The following is a 23,874-nucleotide window of genomic DNA, read 5'->3' as shown; positions in this document are numbered from 1 at the left end:
CTCCCATTGCAGAAGCTAGCATAGAACCCCCATACTTAAGTACATTAACTACAACGTATTCATGGAGAATCATACAACAATACTCAATTATGCACATGCATATATCGCATTTGTTCGCATAGCCAACATGGCATGCTCCTATCATAAATACAATCTCACACCACCTATTTATTGGGCAAAGTTAGTTGTTAAAATCAAGCATAATCCATTCCCTTTCCCTCCAATATTTTATCGCCCCAATTGTTGGCCCTTTTCTTTGAAGCAATGTCGACTACCAACATGGATGTTGATTAATTTTGTTAATGTCATTCGAGACATATTTCTTCTTACCAACATATCTACATTGGAACTTAGTGATTTGACATTTTGCTCCAACAAAAGAACATGTTTTAATTTATTTTCATTGCATTGAAAAACACTAAGAACAATCGTTAACATCATCTTCAACATAAAACTCATAATGGAAATCCTATCAACAAATTTTATAAGCATTTCATAGTAAAAACTATCTATGATGTGGTAATGCAATTGAACAATTTTAGCCATGATCAAGAGAGAAAACTAAGTAATAAAATCATAGTTATAGAATATACATTACTCACACACCAAACCTAAACAAAACCATTACTATATAATGGAAAATAACTAAAGCATCAACCTGGTCAAGCGTTGTAAGGCACCCTTGATGTAGCATGCCAAGTTGAAAAAGCCTTCTTGAAGTTGGTGGGTTTGCTTAAAACCCTTTTCCAAACCTGAAGAGAAGAAGAGGGGAGAGAGAACTCATCCATGAAGAGCTTAATGAAAGTATATCTAGAGATAAGACACAAAGCACCTTCATATCTTTTTAAAATTAACCATCACATCATTGAACCTTAACCAAAGCTTCACTCGATTCTAACCAACCTATATGATCTCTATAGAATTTAGCCCTTCTCAAGCTAATTAGGTGTCCTCTAAGTTGTGGCCCAATGGAATCAATAAGCATAGCTGAAATTCCAACAACAACCAAATTTAAAATGGTCATAGATTTCTCATATATTGGACCCACGAAAATACAACCAATCATTTTTCAAAGAAAGGCAACACATAATACAAAACACATAAGAGCTAAAACTCTCATATATTGGACCCAAGAAATTACAACCAATCCTTTTGCAAAGAAAGGCAACACATAATACAAAACACATAAGAGCTAAAACTCACATCTATTGCCAATGTATTCTGCTTGGAATAAAAATGATCCAAAAGCATAACTCACTAACCAACATTAATCAACTAACCCCAAACTAGCATATACCAAACTCCTACAAGTATTTTAACTTGAAACCAATACCTGATTGAAATTTTAAAAGTTGCACAACAATATAATGTTTTATTGCTTTTCTTTCAAGACCTTTATGGAATGCTTGCTTTTAGTGTTGACTCATTCTCCATAACTTCTAGAATATATAACAATACCAATAAAATAATGTCGGTGTAATGCCTAGGCGCATTTTTATTATAGCTTATTTATAAATATAAGAGTTATAAAAAAACAGTTAACATTTCAAGGAGATCTTAGACAAAGATAAGAATAATCAAAATAACTGCTGTATTAGTATGCCAAATTTTAGTCCAAGGGACTTTGGATGAAATGTATGTCAATGGTAATTTCAATGGTGCCAAAACATACTTGGCAATAGCTTTCAAGACTCGACTTGAAATAACAATTCATTGATTGAATTAAAAAATTAAGTAATAATAATAATAATAATTAATTAATGATACACACACACACATACATACATATAGATATACATGCACATACATATACAATTTATGTATGACAACATTGTAATGCATTTTGTTTCATATAGATTATACTCTCAACTAGAGAGGACTATAGTACTAAATGTTAAATTTGATAATTCAAGCCTCAAAATTTCTTTCTAGAGATTATACTCCTCCAGAAAAATACTTTTAAGAAACAAATCTTAACCTTCGTTACTGGAGGCTCTCCAATATTTAGTTAAGCTTTTATTTTACCAAAAATAAGTTACGATACTAAAGTAATGAAGAAAACATTAATTCTGATATTTTGTTTCACATAACTTAGCTACAACTTACTTCAAAATCTTATTCACATCCTTATCAAGCTGGCCATCAGTTGCATGCCCAGCATTCTTTGAGATGAGGATTTATATTGATGGATGTTAAACATGGCTTCAACTTGTTATAAGATGAGCCATATCTAAATTTAACATATGGCAGTAAGAATCAATCATTTTAATAAGAGGATATATTATAACAATGAGCAACTTTTATACAACTTTTATACGAGTGCCAAAGATCACATTGCAGAATCAAAACATCCAATGCCAATTGAATACCGTTAGTTATGAATCCTAAAATATGAAGAGCAAAGGGGAGAACTATTATTAGACTTACATTAATATGAACACAATCCCCGAGTTCATAAACATATCCATCCACATTTGCCATATGATAATGAGCAACAGACTGAATAACAACTTTTTCATCTTCACCTCTGGTGCAAAGAAGATATGTTATTCATTATTTTGTTAAATTAATAAGAAAACTGATGCATAATACAAAACAATAAGTAGAAACAGTTATGGATGAACTACACAAAGAAACACAATGTCTCATAATTCCATGCCTGTTCTCATGACTTGAAATTTTAGCCTTCCTCCGAGCTTGATCCCTCTCCTACATATACCATGACCAAAGGAAAATAATTATGAAAAAAGAAGTCCCAAAAATTGACCAAGTAAAAAGTAATTAGCCTCAAAACAATATGAAGCAAGCAATTATGAATATGTTGAGCAGACCATGCACACAAGAAAACTCACGATTGATATTAACACGATTGCTATTAATTTTAGACTTTCTTTTATGATGTTTTGCCTAAAGATAACCTCCATAAACTCATAATCATTCAAATTGTTTCATTGTAGATTTGTAACAAAAACATAAAATTTGGCAACATAGCAAATAATAACATCACATCCATTATACACTGATGGCAATATACAATATCAAACTACAAATATCATGTCTATATGCATAAACTCTCTTATATCGCATTGACTTAGAACCCAATCTATCCAGCTGTTGTCTGACCTTGATTAATGTCAGATCTCAACTCTTCTTCACTCAAGCCTACTTTTGAAAAAAAATCCCTTGATTCAGTTTAACTTCATCTGCTATATAATGCTCTTCTCAGTTCTGAAAGAATCAGATCCATCCCATAAATCAGATCTGCATTATATGAAGATTGTTGAGATTTTCTTCACAGTTTCTTCATATGTTTGCAACTAAACAACAGTTATTTAGCATTTTCTTTTATCTTCTTGTTTTCATATCTACATATTTAAATCTTTGTTGCAGGCTTCCATAAAAGCTAGGGTAATAATCACATCTGCTTTCCTGGCCCTGGGAACTTATGCAATGTCTATAACAAGCCAGGAGGTATACAGAACAAATGGCAGGGAGCTACCTACTATTTGGCCTAATAGCAAAGGGGGTCGATTGCTAACATAATGGGAGTCACACAAGGATCATGGCCTAGCCAAACCAATTTAGTGATCGAAAGCTTCGAACCAATGATTGCCAAAAAAGAATGAGAGGGAAAATTGAAAAGATAAATAGTTCATTTACTCACATACCTAGTGCCTAAACTATCCTTCTTAGACTATGTGCAAGACTAAAAAAGAAACATTTCTCTAATTTTGTGTTCCCAAGGAACCAAATGCAAATGTAAGCGTTTGGACACTTATACTTCATGTTTAAAAAGCTTAAACAAGCATAGAAAAATAGAAGAAAAATCCAATGTTGTACATGGCTACTTAGTTTAGTTCACTAACACCCGAGACAAGGATGCATTTCCCATCCCTGATGTAAGTTTAATTATCCCTGTCCCACACCCTAGTATAAGACAACATCCCCTTTTCAACCAAGGGATGCATCCGACATCACCTAAAGCATATCAAGGTATGTCATTGTTAAAATTGGAAACTAGGGCCAAATTCCACCTTAGCACAGCTCATATGATGGAGATGATTATTACATTGGATTCCTCTTTTTGAGAGGTCCAATTTTGATATAAAGATCATCTCATTCTGAGATGAAAAAGTGGAATTTTGAATTTATTCTCTCTCATGCACAAATTGTCAAGGTCAGCCTCAGTGAAATGTAGGCTCAAGAAGCCCAATGGACATGTCTCCTCACCCTCAACGAATTGTATAAATAGGAGTGACCTCTCTCCTCATTTGGAGATCATTCATCACATCATACATCTCTCTCCTCTCTTGATTGGTTTGTACAGCTTGGGCAGCCTCTCTCTGTCTTCTTCGCACATGTGGTAGGAGGCCGAAAATTTCAGGACAAGGACAGGCCGAAGTTTCAGAGAATCAGACCTGCGTTGACCAAGTTTGACTTTGGTTTTTTGGGCAGAATTCCGATTTTTCTAGGCCAAGTTGCTGGGCACAGAAACCGAGGTGTTTTGGGCAAGTTGACCAAAGTTGACTTCAGCATTGACTTCAGATTTGACCGCATAAATTACAGCAGTGTTTCTCTCTCCTTTGACTAGGTTTGACCAAACTGTTTTGGGCTGACTTTGACTCTCTTTGAAGGCCAAATTGGACTGCTGTTGACCGAGCTGCTTGGAGGACATTTTGGTGTTGATTTGACCAGCGTTGACTTTCTGGTTAGGGTTGCAGTTGACTGTTGTTGACTGCTGATTTTGACAAGGCTGTTTTGACTATGTATTGGGCAAGTGAATTTGATCTATGTACTCTCTCTCTGCTGAACTATTGAATAATAATAAGAAGATTTGATCAAATGGTTTTCCCCACATTGGGGTTTTTCCCAGGCATCCACCGAATCTTGTGTCCTCTTGTGTTCCTCTTGTGTTCGCTTGTCTTCTGCACATGTTTTTATCTTCTATCTGCATTTCCTGTCAATGTGTTTAAGCTAATGTGATTACTATTGGAAATAATTGGAAATTGTCATTGGGCTGATAAGGAACATTGAAGTAAATTGTGCTAAAGCATAGAACATACCATTGTCATCTAAAATTAACATGGAATCAGAGCTCAAGTGAAAACAAATCCCAAGCAAGAGTGAGGAAAAGAAATCACTAAGGGAAGTTGTTGGACAAGAACTTGGAACTAGTCCCAATGACGACTACATCTTACTTCAAATCCGAGGACAAGCTTAAGGAAAAATCTGACTATCATGCATGGAAGATGTCTCTAGATTTGACTTTGGAAAAAAATGATGCCATGGATTATGTCAAAAGAAGAGTAGTGGAGCCTCGTTCAAATGCATCTACAGCTGCACAAACAAAGTACAAGAAAGGTGAGGTTAAAGCTAAGAAAATTATTGTTAATTCTATTCACAAGCCTTTGGTTGCTTATATTTCTGATTTGGAAACATTTAAGGAGATGTATGACATGCTGGTTGGGATGTTCAAAGTAAATAATGCAAATCAACTTCTCTTTGTCGAGACCAAGTTGAAAGATATCAAGATGGATAGAGGAGAACCCATTCAACCCTACTTCATGAGGATTACCGAGATCAAAAATGATCTCCTATCTATTGGAGAAGTCATTAGTGACAGGGAGCTCACTCTTATTGCACTTGGAGGCCTTACAAGAGAATGGGATGTGTTTAACACTACCATCCTCAACAATGATAGGATTCCGGGATTTGATGAATTATTGGCTAGATGCACTCAAGAAGAAATAAGGATGATGGAAAGAGACAAGCCCTCAAATGGAAACAATCCTACCACCTTCTCCGCTCATGCTAAGAGGAAGAACAATGTTGGTCCAAGAAGACAAGGTCAAGGGTTCAAGTCAGGATTCAAAGAAGGAAGAAAAGAAAGATGCTTCAATTGCAACAGGTTTGGACATTTTGCTAGAGAGTGTCCCCACAAGAAGGATACTCCAAGAGATTATGACAAACATAACAACAACTACAAGGGCAATGGCAATCAAAGGAACAAAAGGTTCAACAACAAAGGAAAGAGGAATGATCTCACTACTCGAAATGTAAATGGTCTTCCTCCCACAAAGTCAAGAAACTCCAGCTATGAAGAAGTTAATGTTGGTGAAAAGAATAAAGAATTTTATCTTATTTCTGCCCTCACCACCGCCTCTCCTTCGGATACATTGGATCATTGGTTGATTGATAGTGGTGCCTCAAGGCACTTCACTAAGTACAAAGAGGCTCTCTCAAACTTGATTGAAAAGAAGAAAAATATGGAGATTATACTCGGGGATAATGCCACTTATACCGTGAAAGGAATTGGGACTATTACTCTTCACTTAAATCAAGGTCAAACCCTTCATTTACAAGAAGTGTTGTATGTACCTGATTTGAAAAAGAACCTGGTCTCTATTTCTGCGATGGAAGATAAAGGTTTCAAGGTGACATTCATTGATGGGAAGGTTCGTGTTTGGCAAAGGAACCCAAGAGATGCATCCACTCTTGGATTCAGGGTTGAAGGTCTTTATCAGGTTGGATGAAGTATGTTGGAAGCAACGACTTGCGATACTTCTCTTTAATCCAAATTATGGCACCGAAGATTTGCTCACCTTCATTACAGAGCCTTATCTAATGTAAGAAAGATGGTCACAAGTATGCCCGAATTCAACTTAGATCATGAACATGTGTGTCAGGGTTGTGCAGCTGGAAAACATACAAGGGAACCATTCCCCTCAAGTCAAAGTCAAACTTCTGAGATTCTTCAATTGGTCCATTTTGATCTATCAGGTATGTTGCCCGTGACATCTTTGGGTGGATAATTGTACTATGCAATTTTTTGTGGATGACTTCTCTTGCAAAACATGGATCTATTTCTTAAAGAAGAAGGACGAGGTGTTCAAATGGTTTCGATCTTTCAAAGCCTTGGTCAAGAATCAAATAGGGAAGAAGATCAAAATATTGATGACCGATAATGGGACCGAATATGAGTCAAATGAATTAATCGACTATTGTAGAGAAGCTGGGATTAAGAGGGAGACCACTACTACATATACTCCTGAGCAAAATGGAGTTGCCGAAAGGAAGAATCGAACTATCATAGAAACCACCTGTGCCATGCTTCATGACCAAGGTCTACAGAAGTTCTTATGGGGAGAAGTTGTCAACACCGTTGTGCTTTTTATGGGGAGAAGCTGTCAACATAGTTGTGTATGTTCAAAATAGATGCCCACATCAAGCATTGGACTTCAAGACACTCAAAGAAGTATTCACCGGTAAGAAAACTGATGTTTATCATTTTAGAATTTTCGGTTGTCTCGTATATTTTCATGTGCCGAAGGAGAAAATAAACAAACTAGATGCATATGGGAAGAAAGGAACGTTTGTGGGATACAGTGAAACTTCAAAGGAATATAGAATCTATGTGCCTGGTCAAAGGGAAGTAGAAATAAGTCATGATGTCACTTTCGATGAAGATTTTTCCCTTAGGAAAGTCCGACATCTTCCTATCCCTAGGAAGGACAATAATGATGATAATACAGGAAAGCAAGATGAACCTCTGTCTGATGACCCGATGCCCGATGTGTAAGGTCCAATGAATCCCATTAATCCACCTCCTAGTGAGCCCTCTACTTCAAGAAAAAGACCTTGGTGGCTCAAAGATATTCTTGAAGACATTAAGAAACATATTGCACCAAGGGGGACATTTCGTGAGAGCAAGAAGCCGAATAGGTACCAAGGGTACTTAGCTACCATGAGTACCATTGTACAATCTGAGCCATGTACATTTGAAAAAGTCGTGAAACACCAAGTTTGGAAGGATGCGATGAACGAGGACTATGAGTCGATCATGAAGAATGATCTTTGGGATGTGGTTCCTAGAACAAAGGACAAGTCAATGATCACTTCAAAATGGATCTACAAGATCAAACATAGAGCTGATGGGAGTGCTGAAAAGTTCATGGCCAGATTTGTTGCTCGAGACTTCTCTCAAAAGGAAGGAGTAGACTATGATGAGATATTTGCACCGGTTGCCCGATATACCACCATCCGTTCGACCATAGCCATTGTTGCCTCACAAGGATGGAGCCTTCACCAAATGGATGTCAAAACTGCCTTCTTGCATGGTTCGCTTAAGGAGGAAGTCTATGTAGAACAATCTAAGGGGTTCGAAGTTCAAGATCGAAAGACACATGTATGTAGGTTGAAGAAAGTCCTCTATGGGTTGAAGCAAGCCCCTAGGGCTTGGTATGAGCGGATTGATAATTATCTTATGAAGTTGGGATTTACAAGAAGCGATGCTGACCCGAACCTATACTTCAAGGTTGAAAAGGACAAGCCTCTCATTCTAGTCCTTTATGTGGATGATCTCCTTTTGAGAGGTGATGACCCTCTCCTTCATCAATGCAAGAGGGAGTTGGCTTCTGAGTTCGAGATGAAGGGCCTAGGACTGATGCACTATTTCCTAGGGCCAGAAGTCTGGCAAAAGCCAGGTGAGATTTTCCTTTCTCAAGGAAAATACATTGTGAAGCTGCTTAAGAGATGTGGGATGGTGGATTACAAGTTTGTGTCTACTCTGATGGAACTCAACTTCAAGAAGCTATATGGAAGTGTTGTTGGGCCTGGATTAGCGAACCCTTTAGAGTATCATCAACTTGTGCGGGCCTTGATGTTCTTTGGTAAACTCCCGTCCTGACATATTCTTCGTTGTGAACACGTTGAATCAATTTATGGTCGAGCCTCATCACATTTATTAGATTGTTTCTAAGAATCTCATGAGATATCTCCGAGGCACAATCCACTACGGACTGAGATACACTGTCGGGAACTTGAGGCTTCATGGATATTCAAAAGTTGATTGGGCAAGCGGTGTGGTGGATCGCAAGACCACGTCTGTGTGTTGCTTCTCTTTGGGGTCTGCTCCAATATCATGGATGAGCAAGAAGCAAAAATCGGTTGCTTTAAGCACTGTCGAAGCCGAATACATTTCTGCAAGTATGGCTTGTAGTGAAGTTGTTTGGTTGAGGATGCTCTTCTGTGAGCTATTTGAGCACATGCTAGATACCATCGTGATCTTATGCAACAACCAGAGTGGGATTTGCCTATCAGAGAATCCCGTGTTCCACGACCGCTGCAAGCACATTGGTATCAGGTACCACTTTATCCGGGGTATGGTACAACAAGGAGCAATAAGGCTCCAACACATTAGGACAGATGATCAAGTCGCAGACATTCTCACGAAGCCTTTGGGGAAGGTCAAATTCTTAACCTTCTGAGTGAGACTTGCAGTCGTGGAATGACCCTCCTATGAGGATCTCGTATGAGTTGGACACTGAGCTCTAGGAGCTCCTAGGGGCTTGGGGTACTTCTTAGAGCTATGAGCGACCATAGGGTGAGTGGTTCACCTTCCCCTAGTGGTGTGCTAGATACAAGGTGAGTGGTTCACCTTCCCTTGTGATACCCCATGATGGTTGACATGTGTGTAGGATGAGTAGTTCACCTTCCCCTATGATTGCGGACACATGTATGTAGGATGAATGGTTCACCTTCCCCTACGATTGACATATGCATAGGATGAGTTGTTCACCCTCTCCTATGGCATATGAGCAAGATGAGTGGTTCACCTTCTCCTGACGATGACCCAGCACACATCCTACCCATGGAGTCCGGGACTCATGGGAAGTACCTCTCATCTGGCCAATCAGTTGGGAAAAAATGGTTAGGGACCATAGCACTACCCATGGACGCATCGTGTACTGTCGTACTCCCTATGACTAGGATGCATGGTGTTCAACAACTTGATATGGGATCAAAGACTGACTTTTGTCAGTGGAGAGTGGTATGATCTTGTGAATCACTCTCAATCGCTTCTTCTTCATTATCACTTCATGGTTCAATAGATCAGAGCAGTGCAAAGAATAGGAGTGATGTCAAAGATGGTACATGATGACAGGGTGGCATGACGATGACAGGATTGGCAAGTGGAATTCTCCCTAGTTGAGAGGGAGTGTTAAAATTGGCAACTATGGCCAAATTCCACCTTAGGATAGCTCATATGATGGAGATGATTATTGCACTGGATTCCTCTTTTCGAGAGGTCGAATTTTGATATAAAGATCATCTCATTCTGACAAGCAGAAGTGGAATTTTGAATTTATTCTCTCTCATGCACAAATTGTCAAGGTTGGCCTCAGTCAAATGTAGGCTCAAGAAGCCTAATAAATGCGTCTCCTCACCCTCAATGAATTGTATAAATAGGAGTGACCTCTCTCCTCATTTGGATATCACTCATCAAATCATACATCTCTCTCTCCTCTCTTGATTGGTTTGTACAGCTTGGGCAACCTCTCTCTCTCTTCTTTGCACGTGTGGCAAGAGGCCAAAAATTTCAAGACAAGGACAAGCCAAAATTTCAAAGAATCAGACCTTCGTTGACCAAGTTTGACTTTGGTTTTCAGGGCAGAATTTCGATTTTTCTAGGCCGCGTTGCTGGGCACAAATATTGAGGTGTTTTGGGCAAGTTGACCAGCATTGACTTCAGATTTGACCGCAGAAATTATAGCAGTGTTTCTCTCTCCTTTTACTGGGTTTGAATGAACTATTTTGGGATGACTTTGACTCTATTTGAAGGTCGATTTGGACTATTGTTGATCGAGCTGCTTGGAGGAGTTTTGGTGTTGATTTGAACAACATTGACTTTCTGGTTAGGGTTGCAGTTGACTGCTGATTTTGACAGGGTTGTTTTGACTATGTATTAGGCAAGTGAATTTGATCTATGTACTCTCTCTCTCTTTGCTGAACTATTGAATAATAATAAGAAAATTTGATCAAAGGGTTTTCCTCACATTGGAGTTTTTCCTTGGCATCCGCCAAATCTTGTGTCCTCTTGTCTTGGCTTGTCTTTTGCACATGTTTTTATGTTCTATCTGCATTTACTATCAATGTGTTTAAGTTAATGTGATTGCTACTGGAAATAATTGGAAGTTGTCATTGGGATGATAAGGAACATTGAAGTAAATTGTGCTAAAGCATAGAACATTCAACATACCATTGTTATCTAAAATTAACAGTCCTCCATCCCTTAATGAGGAATGAAAAATATTACAAAATTAGGAACAAATAATCAATAACAATCGATTGTGGTGGTTGTAAACTTGGATCCCTCAGCCTACTATGCAAATAATTTCATACTATTTCTCTATTTTGTCACTATTACCGCAAAATCTAGCAACACGATGCAAATCCTCACTAAGCAACCTAGCTCTTATGGCGACAAAGAGATCAGCCATCATTGTCACCTCAATGGCCTCTCTCCTATTCTTTTGTGGTTGCATGTTATCCACACAAGGGAGGCTTCCCTAGCAAGACTTAAGAGGTTAGATGACTTAGGGCTTCCAAGCCAAATGGCTCTCTAAAAATCTTGCAGATAAAATCACTTATAAATTTCTCAATAAAGGAAGGCTCAAGGGTGATAGGAGTTTAATGGTGCAATGTCCCCATTTTCAGCTTCCTCTATAGTACAACCAGGATGGATTTTCATTGTACATGATGGCCAAGTCAGGAGCAGGATTACTTCATCAGGAGTCCCAGAGGGGTTTTTAGGAGTTTTTATGGGATCCAAAAGCATTCGCTTGGCATATTCATCATGATGAGAAATTTCGCACAACTTGTTTTTGGTTTCGTTGCTTTTTGATAATGCCCATAAAACAAGGTTATTATTAAGCATAACTTAATTAATTATGCTTAAGGTGGCATTCTGAGAGGAATATTTGACAGAACACCTTAGTGTAAGAGCTTGTTGGAATCGAAACAAGAAGATGTACAGAATGAGATGCTGAAAAGTGACATCCAGTGGCCAAAGAAAGTATGGTGGGCAATTTACCATTTTCCCATGCTAAAAGTGACTTTAATTAGTCACTTCATTCAAAAGGGAAAATATTTAATAAGAGGAAAGGGCCAAATGTGACTTCAATAAATTAAAAAGTCACTTCGAACAAAGTCAAGGAGGAGCTTCTAGAATAATAATAAAATAAACTACTTCTAGAACACTGGAGATCTATCTATTAGGCCTTTAAAGGAAGGAGGAGACCATTTGAGGACACCTTAGCCTTGAGTATTTGTTTGTGGTATAAATCAGAGAATTTAGTTCCTTGTTATAGTAGCCCCAAGATGAAACCCTTCGGGTGATTTAGTGAGTGGGCGAGAACAAATTTCTCCCCTTGGTGATTTCAGCTAGAATTCGCAGGTGCTTTCATCAAATCAGTTGTTAAAGCAACTAATGTAGCATTATTGTAGATCTCTTTGGGACCATTAACTCAGCGATATTATTGTTTCTTGTATTAGCATATTTCCATATAAATAAAATAAGGTTGAGATTCTCTACGAATTATCCTATTTATTCTTTAGTTTAAGAATTATATTTTCCCAGTTTTGTCATTAATTTTATGGTTTAATCTGCATAATATGTTTGATAAGTTGATAGTGAAAATTTTTGAAGCAAATTTATAATTTGGTATATTACAATGGCGTCAAAGTTGTGCATCCTACCAGCCTAAGGGTTTATTGTAGATCAACTTCAGAGAAGATCAAGGGATTATGAGAAACTAATATTCGGTGATCCTCCATAATCACCCTAGCTAGAATCTCGGCAATTTCGATGGTTCTCTACAACCACCCTATTTGGCTTATTATTGTAAAATTTTCCCAAAGTTCATTAGTTTGCAGGTGAATTTACAATGCCAAAGTGACACATTTTGTCGTAGTGAAATTGCTATTTCGTGAGGCTAAGTCCATACTTCTTTAAGGTTGAATTGGGGAGATCGAATTGCTCAGTTTAGAAGGAGCCTGAATCCCACTATCCAAAGGGCCGTGATCATCAAATTAATTGTCAAAGGTGAAGTTATTATTCACATTGGTATCATTTTAGGTAGACCAAGATCTTTGCAAGTCCGAATTTTGTTTGAATTAGCAAAGACTAAAAATTATTGAAGGTTGAGCTCTGAGAATTCATTGGACTGAATACCATTCATCAAATAGGCCGAGTACATGATTTATCATAGGCCGAGAGCTCACTTCTCCTTGAGGACAAGAATAATAGTTCCCATTTTTTCCTTTACAGACCAAATCCTAGAGTGACATAGTACAAGATTATTTAGCCAAATCAATATTCACATGGATTTATTGCCACGACAACCATATTCAATATTGCATAGTTTGTGAAAAGTAGAGAATGCTTATGGAGAGGGTGTAATCTCTTCATAATTAACACTATTAATTAACTAGTTTTCCTAAGTTAGATTTGGGAAAAATTTAAATGATGGTCAATTAATTCAATTGAGCTATCTCTAGGTAGAATTTTCATAAACGATTTATGGGTTTTGGAGAACTCATGCGTTTTAGCCTCTACACAAAGTTTCAAGACTAAAACACCATCTGATGCTACAAAAACTAACATGAAGACCTATGCATGGCCAAGGCAAGGAGTCTCACATGAGAATTTGGATCAGCACGTAATTAGCAAAAGGAAGGGATCTCTCACAAGGATTGTGAAAATTTCTAAATAGAAATCCTACTACAATGATTATTATTATTTCTTCTACTTATTATCCCAGAAATAAGTTATTCACAGTGTTCTTATAGCAAATATCGAAATATATTCTATTACAGCCTTCAAAATTAAAATATTGCAGAAAGTAAATGTAAGGAAAAACACTGGCACAAATACAATCACAATGACACAGTTATTTTTGGACAATTGTCCCCAGAAAAACCCAATGTGGGAAAACTAGTGCAGCAGATGAGGGTTTATTATTCTTCAACAAATTCTCATGTACAAATTACAACTATCAAAACAAGATTAGATTCTAACGGCCCATATTAGATTCTAATCTATGGCTAGGATCATATTGACTTGATCTCCGACTTTTTCTAGAAGTTTCACCCACAGTTTAGATTAATACCCATTAATTATTTTAATTTCCTAAGTTTAGACTTGGGGTGCCATTAAAAATAATTAATTATTTTAATAAAACTGTCTCTGAGTAGAATTTCCTAAAATGATTTCTGGGTATTGGAGAATGCATGTGTCTAAGCCTCCCTGCAAATTTTGAGACTTAGAGCAATCCGATGCTACCAGAAATCAACACTCCCTCTTAGCAAGGAATGTGCTCTAGCAATGCAACCTGTTAAAGCATCACTCTGTTCTGTAACATCTCCCTCTACGTAGTTGATGTCTACCAACCTCTACGCAAATGTTGCATCTGTACTGTTGCTGACCCTGCCACTGTCAACATTGCATCCGTACTGCAACTCCCTCTTAATTTCTGCATCTGTGCTGTTGATGGCACTGCCACTGCAAACTATTGCTGCTACTGAAACGAATTTTCTACCATACCCATATACTCTCTGAACCAGGTGAACTTAGCTCTTCCGAGAGCCTTTGTGAGTATGTCGGCTACCTGTTCTCCTTTGGGGACATACTGTAGTTGTACTGCCCCACGCTGAACACAGACTCTGACAAAGTGACATAGGATATCTATGTGTTTCGACTGATCATGAAATACTGGATTCTCAGAGAGTTTGATATAACTCTGATTATCACAGTGAAACCTGGTTGCCTCCATCCTTTTTCCGAACAAGCTTACAAGCAATTTTCTTAGCCATATAGCTTTGCACATAGCTATGCTGGCTGAATTATATTCTGCTTCTGCTGAGCTCAAAGATACCGATTTCTGCTTCCTGCTACACCAAGATATCATCCCTGATCCAACACTGAAGTAGTACCCCAAGGTAGTTTTTCGGTCTATTGAACTACCTGCCCAATCTGCATTTGTGAACCCATTAATTTGATGTCCTCCCTTCGGGAGTATTTCAACCCATATCCGACTGTTCCATGCACATACCTAAGAATGTGCCTAGCTACTGCCCAATGCACCCTTTTTGGTTCTACCATGAACTGACTAAGAGTGTTGACAGCAAAGCAAATGTCTGGCCTAGTGTTGACCAGATACATGAGCAACCTAATGAGTTGCCTGTACAAGGTGGGGTCTACTTCCTTATCTCCTCATGCATCTATTTTCTTCTAGTTAGTGATCATTGGAGTAGCCATGGGTCGACAATCCTGCATTCTGAATCTCTTCAGAATTTTTGTAGCATATCTTCCTTGTCCAAGGAAGATCTCCCCATTCTTCTACCAAACTTCCAATCCTAGAAAATAATGCATCAACCCCATGTCCTTCATGTCGAATTCAGCTTCAAGATTCTTCTTGCAATCTTGTATGAGCCTGGATGACCCAATCAGGAACAGGTCATCTACATATAATAACAGAATAAGTGGCTCATTCTCTCCCATCATATAGTAGAGATTGGGATCAGCATGACTATTGAAAAATCCCAATTGTTGCAAGTAACTATCAATCCGACCATACCATGCTCTGGGTGCCTGCTTGAGCCCATACAAGGCTTTCTTTAATCTGCAAACATGAGTTCTCTTCTCATGAGTTTCGAAGCCTTCAGGTTGTTCTATATACACCTCCTCTTCTATCACCCCGTTCAAGAATGTTGTCTTGACATCCATCTGGTGAATCTCCCATCCCATTTGAGCTGCTAGGGATATATTGGATCTGATAGAGGTGTATCGAGCAACTGGAGCAAAGTTCTCCTCATAGTCTGTTCCTTCTTTCTAAGCATGCCCCTTTGCCATGAACCTTGCCTTATACTTCTCTATACTGCCATCTGCAGCATACTTGATCTTATAGATCCATCGTAATCCTACAACTGATCTATCTTCTAGTCTAGGTACTTCTTCCCAGACATCATTCGTCATGACAGAGTTGTATTCTTCTACCATGGCATCCACCCATACTTGGTGTTGAACAACTTCCTAAAAGCTAGAGGGTTCTTCAACCTACGCTACCAATGCCTGGTATCTGTTAGGTTGTCTACGTTGTCTTTTCTTTGTTCTAGGAGCTCCAACAAACTCCTCTGCGTCCCTCTGTGTCTACCATACTTCTCTGCTGGTTCTACCACTAGCAGTGGGAGGCTCAACCACATCCTCCTCCTTATCCTGTCATTCCATCTGCTGAGAACTATCTTCATTTTCTCCTTCTGAGGAGATACTAGTACTGGTCATTGTACTCGATCTAGGTGTATGTCCTCCTACCTGTCCTCCTTGTTGCCCCTGCTGCTCTTGGACTAATGGAACATCTCCTAACTGATCTTCTGCAGGCATCTCATGAGATTTCCCGAAAGTTTTGTCCTCCATGAACTTTGCATCCCATCTCACTACAATCTTCCTGCTACTAAAAATGTAGATTCTGTATGCCTTTGAGGTCTCGTTGTATGCTATGAGATACCCTTTTTTTGCAGTCTGATCCAGTTTACTGCGCTTCTCGTCTGGAATGTGACGATAAGCCACGCTTCTGAATATCTTGAGACGACTGACTTCCGGCTTCTTCCTTGTGAAGACCCCTTCGAGAGTTTTCTTCCCCAATGGTCTATGAGGAGTTCTATTCTGGATATACATTGCAGTGTTGCAAGCTTCTGCCCATAGATACCTAGGTAGATCCTGATCATACAACATAGCTTTGGCTGCCCCAACAATAGTTCTATTTTTCCGTTCTGCTACTCCATTCTGCTCCAGATTATATGGAGTTGTCCACTACCTTTTGATGCCCTCCTTTGCGCATAAATATGTGAAATCTTTGTCCGTATATTCTCCACCATTATCTGAACGCAATACCTTTATCTTTTTCCTTGTCATATTTTCAACAAGAGCTTTAAACTCTCGGAAACGATCAAAGACCTCATCCTTGGTCTTTAAGAAATAGATCCAAGTTTTTCTGGAGTGATCATCGATAAAGGTGACGAAGTATTCGCCACCACTAAGAGCTCTTATGGACATAGGACCACAGATATCTGAGTATATCAATCCTAATACACATTTTTCTCTATTGTTACTTTTGGAAAAAGTTGCTTTAGCGTACTTCCCTAGTACACATCCTCTGCATAAGTCATCATGTTCATTACTAATGACTGGTACTCCTGTAACAGTCTCTCTGAGCATCCTCAATGCTTCATGGTGTAAATGCCCCATTCGCCTATGCCATAATTCATTTCTCTCCCTCTCACCATTATAGTTGTTGCCTATCAATGCCATTGGTGACTCAAGCTGCAATCTATAAAACTTGTTACTTCGAATCCCAATTTGCCTTTTCTTCTTCCAGCTTGGATGCTTGACGTATACTTTCTTTCCCATGAAGTATACATCGTATCCCTTGTCCTATAACTGAGACACTGAAATCAAGTTCATTCCTAATCCTGGCACATGTAGAACATCGGTGGCTCGAACGCTAGTCCCTGCTTCCATCTGAAATGCTATGGTGTCTCTCCCTACTGGAGTACATTTCGTTATGTTTCCCATAGTGATCTGCAAGTCCATTTGTTCTTCTTGATAGCTCGAGAAAAGTTCTCGTACTCCAATCATACGAGCTGAAGGCTCGCTATCAATGTACCAAACATTTGCTGACGCTGAATTTGCTAGGCATGCGAATTCTTCATCTAATCTGGTAGATAACTCTAAGACACATTGAGTATCCATATTGTGCCAATTTCTGACGCTAACATGTCCAAGCAACTACTGCAGGTAAAACTGCATCCCACCTGAGACAACCCCTCGTTGAATCTTCTATTGCGTTGTTCCTTCTACCACTGACAAACTTCAATCGAAAAGACTTACCTCTTTGTCGACTCACTCAGAGAGAGTTTCCCACGAAATCTAATTCTCTTGGCTTTGAACTATGCAAGCCCCTTGGAGATTCGAATTACTGCCCCTATAGGAATTTCAAATTCCTTTCTTCCTTCAACGTTGCGTCTTCCGGCTTCTTCCTTTTCCTTTCCCTTAGCTCTAATACCATGTGAAAATTTCTAAATAGAAATCTTACTGCATGGATTATTATTATTTCTTCAACTTATTATCTCAGATATAGGTTATTCACAGTTCTTACAACAAATATCGAAATATATTATACTACAACCTTCAGACTTAAAATATCGCAGAAAGTAAATGTCAGGAAAAATACTGGCATAAATACAATCACAATGACAGTTATTTTTGGACAATCATCCCCGGAAAATCCCAATGTGGGAAAGCTAGTGTAGCAGATGAGGGTTTATTATTCTTCAGCAAATTCTCATGTACAAATTACAACAGGCAAAACAAGAGTGACAAATTTTACAGACACTTCCCGACAAATTTCTGATGCAGCTAAAGTACTCTTCGTCCCCAGAATCCTTCTGCATCCCTCTACATCAAACTTCTCACACTAGCCCAGCATCTAGCTGCCCACGCAGGCTCTGCGCCAATCTGCCTCTACACTGCCTCTTTCTGCATCACCCGGTTATGCGTCTTGCTGCCTTGCACTCAACAGGGATCACTCTGGTTCAAGTAAGTGGGATCAAACATCTCTCCTAGATATTCTAAGGCCACAAGGACTCCCATATTTCACTAGAAGTCGCTTGAGGAAATCGGATGATGTTGGCAAAGAGATTTCATAAAGGAACATGAATTGAGATTGTTGAATGTATATATGTGAAGGACATATCCACTAAGTGCGCAGAGGTGGCAAAGATGGAGTGCGACAAGTTAATGTCATTTGAAATTTTTGGTGCGTGAAAATCTATGTTAACAGCCTGGAGTAGATTGAAGACACTAGGAGGTAATTCGAGCCAAAAAGGTGGTCGCATTACTATGAAAATTTCTAAACTGAAATTCTAATACTACAACAACTGATTTATTTCACCTGCTTATTTTTCACCATAAGTTATTTACGAAATCCCTTCAGCAAATATTAAAATAAATTCTATTGTAGTTATCACACAATTACCCAGAGAAAACTACATGCACAAAAACCAATCACATCAACAGAATTATTTTTGGACAATTGTCCCTGGAAAAACCCAATGTGGGAAAACCAGTGCAGCAGATGAGGACTTTATTAATCTTCAGCAACAATTGCTTTCACAAAGAATGATTTTTCAGAGAAACTGAAATAAAACACCTGAGAATTTCCCTTTGAGACCTTCTGACACTTTGGAGACCCTGCTCCCACTCCTGCATCACCCCTGCGTCACTCTGCATGGCCCAGCGTGGCTCTCAGTGACTCTGCGTCTCTCCTCTGGACTCCATCTCTCTCTGCATTGTCTCCCATTGTCCCTGCGTCACCTCCTCCTCAGTCACTGCCTGTTGTTGATGCCCTCCTCTTCCTCCACCCTGCAACTCTCCCTTTGAAATCGATCTCCTATACTTGAGAACCGATTTTCCTTGAGATAGTGAGTATCTGTTAGTGTGTCTCCAAATGATCCTCAATTCTTCTCTTATACTTTTCCTGTTGACAAATCAATGGCCGAGATTAAGTCCCTAATCAACGGCTAAGATTAAAACAGACTTGATCCTCGTCTCTTAGAAGATTCTCACCCTTATCTTTATTAAAATTTAATACCGATTAATATTTTTATTTTCCTAAGTTTAGACTTAGGAACCCATTAAAAATATTAATTATTTTAATAACTCCTCATCCGGGTGGAATTTCTCAAAACAATTTCTGGGTCTTGGAGATCTCATGTGCCTTAGCCTCTCCTCCAAATTTCAAGGATAGAGCACATCCGATGCTACCAAAAATCAACACTCCCTCTTAGTGAAGAATGTGTGTTGACTTGGGGTAGCATCGGATGTACTCTAGCCATGAAAATTGGTGGAGAGGCTAAAGCACATGAGATCTCCAAGACCCAGAAATGGTTTGGATAGATTGTACCTGGTTTGGGAGGTATTAAAATAATTAATATTTTTAATGGAGTTCCTAAGTCTAAACTTAGGAAAAATAAAATATTAATGGGTATTAATATAAAACTGGATTAGAAGGTTCCAAAAGTCATGGATCAAGCCAAATCTAATCTTAGTCGTTGATCAGAGATTTAATCTCGGTCGTTAAAGGACCAACGAGAAAAGTATAAGAATAGGCTTGAGAGTCAGTTGGAAAATACACCAGAGTGATCAGTGATTCATTTTGCTAAAGCGGGGTTGATAAGCAAAAGTGAATCAGTGATCAGCAGCAAGGGGTAGTGAGTACTAGGCAGAGAGGCAGAGACAGTGCCAAGAGACCAGCGCAGAAGCAGAGAGCAAGAGGTAGCAACCAGTTCAGGCCACGCAGAGCTCAGCAGAGACAGCACCGAGGCCAGAGGGACTATGTCATCCATGCAGAAGGCTACAGGAGTGACGCAGAGGGTCTCAGAGGCTGCGCAGTGCCTCAGAGGGCTAACGCAGAGAGGTTTGAGGCTGACACAAAGCAGCAAGAGGCTGACGCGAAGGCCAGAAGGGCCAGCGCTGAGCTTTAGAGTCGCTGGAGAGGATTTCGTGGGACAGGTTTTCTGAATACCTATTTCCAAATAGAGAGGTATTGTTGTCGTGTATTTTTTCTCTGTCGGGTGAGCCGGTTAGGCACCCAGTTGTACTCAAGGAAATACTGCATAATAATATACCCTCAAAATAGTTGCACCGATTTTCCCGCATTGGGTTTTTCCGGGGACATTTGTCCAAAAATAACGGTGTCACTTGTGTGTTTGTTTTCTTTCAGTTGTTGATCTGTAGATGTTTGATTGTATTGTGTTTATTTCAGTATTTAAATGTTTTTAAATAACTTGTTCAGAATTTACAAGTAGAAGAAATAAACCAACAAAATACAGATTAATTTTCTAACAAATAGACTTAGAAAATTAAACATGGTATCAGAGTGTGATTGCAGACACAGGAAAGCTGAAGGAATCAGCTGAGCAAAGCATTTGCAGCAGATTCAGCTGTCCCGAGTGACAAAGTTGATCCTTGTAGAAAGCGACAGAGGAAGGGTTGATGCAGAGGGACTGCGTCATGAGTCTGAGCCTGAGAGAGGCCAATGCAGAGGCTAAGGAGGGCAGAAACAAGCTCATGCAGAGGCTAGGAGGGCTAACGCAGTTGGCTAAGGGAGTTGTTTTGCTGCTGCCGGGATTGCGCAGAGCCAAGAGGGTCAATCCTTCAGTTACTAGGGCGAAGGAAGTTGTGGGCAGTTTGCGAGAGCGAAGCTGGTGGGGTACTGTGGTCAGAACAGTACCTAACAAGGCAAAACCAAGGTAGAGGGAGTTGCTGCCGAGGCGGATTTCTAGCCAAGGAATCCGAATCAGTGTTGCAGTTGCACAAACGATCGGAGAGGGGCAACTTGACGGTTGGTAGAAGGATTTCCAGGAGGGAAATCGAGACTCAGAGGGAGTCCAGAAGAGAACTTCCAGACGGGAAGTAGAGAGACTTGGAGGAGTCGAACCGAGAACTTCCAGACGGGAAGTAGAGAGACTCAGCAAGAGTCGAACCGAGAACTTCCAGGCGGGAAGTATAGAGACTCGAAGGAGTCTACAGAGAAGAGCAGAGAGATGGTCGTGAATGGGCTAAGGGATCAAGATAGGCTAGACGGAGCATCCAACTTTGTGGTCTGGAAGGCCAGGATCCTGTCCATTCTAGACAAACATCGCGTCAAGGGCTTCGCCTTGACAGTAATGGCTATCCCAGTTGACCTGGTAGCTAATAAGAGGTACAAGGAGGCAATGGCCAAGACAAAATGAATCATCCTTGATGGAGTTAGGGATCATGTGGTCCAACATATTGCCGAGAAGGAGACGGAAAAGGAAATGTGGGATACCTTGAAGACGTTGTACTAGCATACTTTCATGCAGAGGAAGATGCTACTTGAGAATCAGCGACGGTCATACCAGATGCAGAAGGGAGAGCAGATAGATCTCTTCCTCAATCGGTTGAAGGAAATCCATGACTAATTGACTTCCATAGGGTCCACCCCAGATAGGGGTTGATGGTGAGGACCGCACTTAACGCAGTCTCCGAGGAGTGGGAGACATTTGTCCAGAGCATACTGGGCAGGGCAAGTCTTCCAGATTGGGAAGAATTGTGGGCAGCTCTTCACCAAGAAGAGATCAAACAGTTGACCAAGACGGGAAGTAGCAGCAAAGGAGTCCGAATCAAGAAGGAAGAGGAAGAGGATGCGACTCTGGCATCTGCGAGAAAGCAGGAAAATTGGAAGAAGAAGGACCTCTCCAAGGTCAAGTGCTTCCATTGTGGGGAACTGGGTCACTATGTGAACCAGTGTCCGAGAAAGAAGAGTAAGGGAGAGGCTTCTGACTCTAATGCAACGCCAGCGAAGGCGGAGAAAGAAGTCGAGGAGGATGACGATTGTGCCATGAGTGCTCATGTGCCACTAGAGAAGAAGTGGGGAGACATCGAGCTGTAGTCAGTAGGACTACAGGGGATGAGGGGCAGGATCCTTGAGGTACCCAACCTCTTGGATTATACCTTGTTATGGGAGCCCCGAAGAGAGAGTGGCAAGATTGGAAGATGTCGGTAGAGACGGATGCGGATGAAGCGGCAGAGAATGCTACAATGCAGGAGTCCCCAGGCAGCGTGAGGCTAGCAAGCTGCAACAGTGCGAAAGGCACGGGCGTGTTGCACCAGTGCAGGATGGCACAGAGAGGTTTGCAATGGTGCGAGATGCAGAGAGTTGTTGCAGCAGCGCAGAGGTTAGTAGAGGGAACACTTGTTAGCGGCAGAGAGAGCTTCAACATCGGAGTGTTTCTAGCCTGACAGGGATGTCAGAAGTTGGGTGGATCAGTTATTTACTTCTCAGTAACTAAGTTGCAGTTCAGTAGCAGTATGCAGTAGCATGATGCAGCCTGATGAGAGGGGGTTGCAGTGCAAATGCAGTGTTGGGAGAAAGGACAAACAACACGGATGCAGAGGGAGCTGTCATACGGGTGCAGCAGTCGCAGTGGCAGGGCCATGGGCAACAGTATAGGATGCACCAATGCAGAGGATGTTGGGCGAGGAGGCCTAGCATTAGCACAAGTACTGGTGTCGAATAATCAGAGTGATGCTCAGTGAGGAGTATTGCTAGAGCACAGTCCTCGCTAAGAGGGAGTGTTGATTTAGCATAGCATCGGATGTGCTCTAGCAATGAAAATTGGTGGAGAGGCTAAAGGTCATGAGATCTTCAAGACCCAGAAATGGTTTGGACAGATTGTACTGGATTTGGGTATAATTAATATTTTAATGGAGTTCCTAAGTCTAAACATAGGAAAATAAAATATTAATGGGTATTAATATAAAACTGGGTTAGAAGGTTCCAAAAGTCGTGGATGAAGCCAAATCTAATATTAGTCGTTGATTAGAGATTTAATCTCAGTTGTTAAAGGACCAATGAGAAGTATAAGAAGAGGCTTGAGGGTCAGTTGGAGAATACACCAGAGTGATCAATCATTCATTTTGCTAAAGTGGGGTTGCCAAGCAAAAGTGAATCAGTGATCAACAGCGAGGGGCAATGAGTATCCGGCAGAGAGGCAGAGATAGTGCCAAGAGACCAGCGCAGAAGCAGAAAGCAAGAGGCAGCAGCCAGTTCAGACCACGCAAAGCTCAACAAAGACAACGCAGAGGCTAGAGGGATTGCGTCATCCACGCAGAAGGTTGCAGGAGCGACGCAGAGGGTCCCAGAGGCTACGCAGTGCCTCAAAGGGCGTCAGGCTGACGCAGAGGCCAGAAGGGCCAGAGCTGAGCTTCAAAGTTGTTGGAGAGGGTTTCGTGGGACAAGTTTCCTGAATACCTGTTTCCGAATAGAGAGGTATTTCTGTCGTGTATTTTTTCTCTATCGGGTGAGCCGATTAGGCACCCAATTTGTACTCAAGGAAATATTGCATAATAATATACCCTCAAAATAATTGCACCAGTTTTCCGGCATTGGGTTTTTCCGGGGACATTTGTCCAAAAATAACAGTGTCACTTGTGTGTTTGTTTTCTTTCAGTTG

The 23,874-nt window shown here is 40.2% G+C and overlaps 1 protein-coding gene across 2 annotated transcripts in view; it reads right to left on the bottom strand.

The window, feature by feature from the left end:
• LOC149140800 (DNA (cytosine-5)-methyltransferase CMT3-like) overlaps positions 1-23,874 on the bottom strand; it is a 362,012-nt gene that overhangs the window by 309,070 nt on the left and 29,068 nt on the right. The window contains exons 2-3 of one of the 2 annotated variants that reach the window (XM_089447880.1): positions 2,660-2,709; positions 2,428-2,527 (exon numbers count right to left, since the gene is read on the bottom strand). In XM_089447880.1, coding sequence (XP_089304006.1) covers positions 2,428-2,527; positions 2,660-2,709 — 150 coding nt within the window. Of the gene's footprint in view, positions 1-658; positions 753-2,427; positions 2,528-2,659; positions 2,710-23,874 lie in introns of those variants that run through there. The other variant, XM_089447881.1, reaches the window with a different exon arrangement.

This window comes from Pinus tabuliformis, chromosome X (genome assembly GCF_031772625.1).
Source record: "Pinus tabuliformis cultivar Carrire ecotype Pingquan chromosome X, CPIR1, whole genome shotgun sequence".
NCBI classification, from domain to species: Eukaryota; Viridiplantae; Streptophyta; class Pinopsida; order Pinales; family Pinaceae; genus Pinus; species Pinus tabuliformis.
This window is presented reverse-complemented; position numbering and strand designations above follow the sequence as displayed.